Source organism: Phalaenopsis equestris, unplaced genomic scaffold (genome assembly GCF_001263595.1).
Source record: "Phalaenopsis equestris unplaced genomic scaffold, ASM126359v1 Scaffold210401, whole genome shotgun sequence".
NCBI lineage: Eukaryota > Viridiplantae > Streptophyta > Magnoliopsida > Asparagales > Orchidaceae > Phalaenopsis > Phalaenopsis equestris.
The window spans coordinates 1-3,490 of record NW_018229490.1 but is presented as its reverse complement, the minus strand read 5'-3'; the positions used below and the strand labels follow the sequence as shown (position 1 = coordinate 3,490).

At 35.9% G+C, this 3,490-nt stretch overlaps 1 protein-coding gene across 1 annotated transcript; it reads right to left on the bottom strand.

Annotated features, from left to right (window-relative positions):
• Positions 1–2,089: 2,089 nt before the first annotated feature.
• On the bottom strand, positions 2,090–3,484 carry LOC110036749 (transcription factor MYB3-like). The gene is made up of 2 exons (XM_020741277.1): positions 3,474–3,484; positions 2,090–2,742 (listed from the first exon to the last, which is right to left on the bottom strand). Exon 2 carries the CDS (start codon positions 2,702–2,704, stop codon positions 2,093–2,095), a length of 612 nt encoding a protein of 203 aa, XP_020596936.1. The 5' UTR covers positions 2,705–2,742; positions 3,474–3,484; the 3' UTR covers positions 2,090–2,092.
• Between the last annotated feature and the right edge of the window lie 6 nt (positions 3,485–3,490).

Below are 3,490 nucleotides of genomic sequence, written 5' to 3'. Positions count from 1 at the left end.
GAACCATTTTTCAAATTCTTACTAAAAAATTGAAATTTATGATAAATTCCCGATCCATATTCGTGATATGCACTGCACCTAAAACATTGATGTTAACAAATGCTAAACCATCCTGCAAGCACTCTTCAAATTTTCACTCAAAAATTAAAATTCATGATAAATTCTCAATCCATATTCACAATATACACAACACCTAAAACATTGAAGTTTATAAACACAAAAGTAGCTATCAACCATTTCTCAACGTCCCACTCAAATTTCAAAAGCTTTGATCAAATTTCAATCCATATTAATAAAATATAAAGCAGCTGTAAGATTACTGTTCAGACCTCCAACACCAAATTGCATGCATTTTTCAAAATCACATTCAAATATCACAAAACAAAGGAGGAAGAAGGAACAAAAATGTCAAAAACCTTTGAGGTGATAGGTATATACCAATAAAATAAAAACTAACATAGTAGAACCGATGCTACGTATGTATCAACCAAAGACCACAAACCGATCATACCGAAACCAGCTGAAATCATTAAGCACAAAGAAAAAATGGGGTTGCGGCCACTGAAAATAGAGAAAAAAGGATCTTCACCGGTGCTATGTATGTAAAAATATATATATAAAAAATTCTCCGTGCAAATCATACGACTAATAGAGCTATTCCACGAAAAAAAATATGAGAGAGGATACTGGAGGAAGCAAAAGCCGGCAAAAATCATAGACTGAGTGCTTGTGGGATGAGGCCGAGCGGGAGGGACAGCACAGGGGTAAAGCTGCCAAGTAATGCAGAAAAAGCAGAGTCGGGTGCAGAGCCGGGTGCACGGTGAGGCTTATCAGGCATGTTTAATTAAATGCGCCCGCACCGCCCCAACCAAACAACGCGAATTGCTGCAGCGAGCTACGCCGCAGAGATAAAACTGCGCCAAAGAGGCCCTTACTACTCAAGAAGATCTGGTAGAGAAGCTGATGGTGACACGCTCATTCAACATTTTTCTTGGTAATGTTTTCACTATGCAAGCAGTTCGCATGGTTCCTTGTATGAGCATTCATTATTTTAATATATGGTGGGCTTATGTAATGTCTATATTGAGATGGAAAATGATGCTGCTATCAAGTATAACTTCCAGGATACTCATTATCGGTGAGATATATTTTGCTAACAGGGATTTTGACTATTTTTAAAATATTTTTAGCCAGAGTGCTATATCCAGAATTTTGCATGGTACCGATCTCTTTCAACAATAACAACAACAAAACCTTTATCCCATTAAGCGGGGTCGGCTACAATCTCTTACAAAAATAGCTTTTTTCTTTTTCTTTTTCTTTTTGTTGATTTTAATGTGTTCGCCAAATCCATAAGACAATAAATCTGGCACGAAACAGAGTGGTAATGCATGGAAATAGAGAATCTTAACAATTTTCATTTAGTTTGTCTTTCTGGCTCAAGTATGTAGCAGTGACCTTTGACTGTGTTTTATTATTTTTGGAATATATATAGGGAAATCGGTATTTGACAGAAATCCAAATACCGAATATATATATATATAAAAGTAAATCGGTATTTGGCAAAAACCCAAATACCAATATTTCATGGGCAATGCTCCATGATGAGAGCCCGCATCATGTGCATTAATATTTGAGAACCCAGCGTCACTGAAGATCGAACCCGTGACCTGAGGAGACTTATAGTGACCCCCGCCAATCAACAGGACACGACTTGCGGCATGCGCGCACACACAATCACACAAACGCACGCGCGTGCGCGCACACACACACTGAGAGAGAGAGAGAGAGAGAGAGAGAGAGTTCTCACATTTGATATGACGCCCAGAAAATTTTAATTTTGTCATCTAATAAGATTTATTTAAACACAAAAGGGTCTTTTTATCGTATAAAATTAACTTAGCGAAACTATACATACTCCACTCTTAAAATCCTCATATATTTCCATTTACCAGTTATATTTAACATCGTAATAGTTTGATCAATATTGAGTACATTTTTCAGTCACATGAACATTTAACGCTGGAAATCATCAAATAGATGCTTGCATACACTAAACACAGCCATATAGATTATCGCAATTGTGTCTCATCTACACATCAACCTCCAACTGCAGGAGCTGTGAGTACTCATTAAATAATCTATCAAGTGATTCAATATTTGGCATGGAAAAATCAGAAGCAAAATCCAAATAAGGACCTTCAAACAAACCAGCCGTTTGATCAAATTCCTCTACATGATCTTCATGCGTCCATGATGCCCAATCCACATCATTAGTTCCACTGCTCGCATCTGATGTTCCCTTCTTACACTCTCCTATCGTGCTCTCACTTTTCTCCATCACTGACCAGCACGGCTTAAGCCTTGTAGGCTTGGGTGCATATATTTTGTTACATTCATCCGCATCATTGTTTTGTATGTTCTCAGCAAATTTGTTGTTGGTGCACTTTATTTTCTTATGATAGCTAGGTGCACCTGATCGTTTAGGTCTTGGTGTACATTCTCTTATGATGAAGCCTTGCTTCTTGAGTTTCTTACTGAGGTGGCTATTCCAGTAGTTCTTGATTTCATTATCTGTGCGACCGGGGAGGCGTCCTGCGATGAGGGACCAACGGTTTCCGAGGAGACAATGAAGACGAATTATGAGATCTTCTTCTTCCGGACCAATGTTTCCTCTCTTGATATCAGGTCGGAGATAGTTCATCCATCTAAGTCTGCAGCTCTTCCCGCAACGAAGCAGACCTATTCATGCAGTCTTAAGATTAGTACTATGTAAGATGATAGATGCACATTTTTTTTGGATTTAACTATATGTTAAGAAGTTGATTCAACATCAAGTGCCAGGTGGAAAATGAAAGTTTGACTTCAATGGTTTGAAGAAAAGTTGTTCAACAAGCAAGAACTGACATGAATTTACATTTTGTCTTCACTTTAGGTGCGTGAAAGAACCGTTGTCTGAAGAATCTGGCAATAGGTTCTTTGCATTTCATATCAATCACCAAATTAACTTTGATGAATTTCATTAATTAATAGTTTGATATTGAAATGCATAAAGCTTGATACTTCTTTATATAAGTTTTAGGAAGGAATTTCCTATGGGAATGATTTCCTTAAAGATTGCTGCATGTATTTAGTTATTTATGAATATTGAATGGTTATTACAAATTGACCGGTATTAGCAAATTTCATTTTAAGTAGACAAGAACTAAAGCAATACAATAAAATAGATAATCATAATTACTGCCTAGTAATTCTTTGTCGTAGTTCTGATTTGAAGGAAGTATATGTGAAAAAATGAAAAAAAAAATGTTAATCTAAATTGAATTTTTTTAAAAATTAAACTTGTTTGAATTAGTTAGTTTTTAAGGAAAAACCAATCAATTTAACATTAAACATACCAAATATCTAAAATAAAATAATCTGTTAATTACTCTTATGCAATTAAAAGTCACAATATAAAAACATATGCATACCTGCTTTCTTGGGAAGA

Coding starts and splice junctions, on each gene's coding strand:
- LOC110036749 (XM_020741277.1), bottom strand. CDS start 2,704: ATGAACTATCTCCGACCTGATATCAAGAGAGGAAACATTGGTCCGGAA.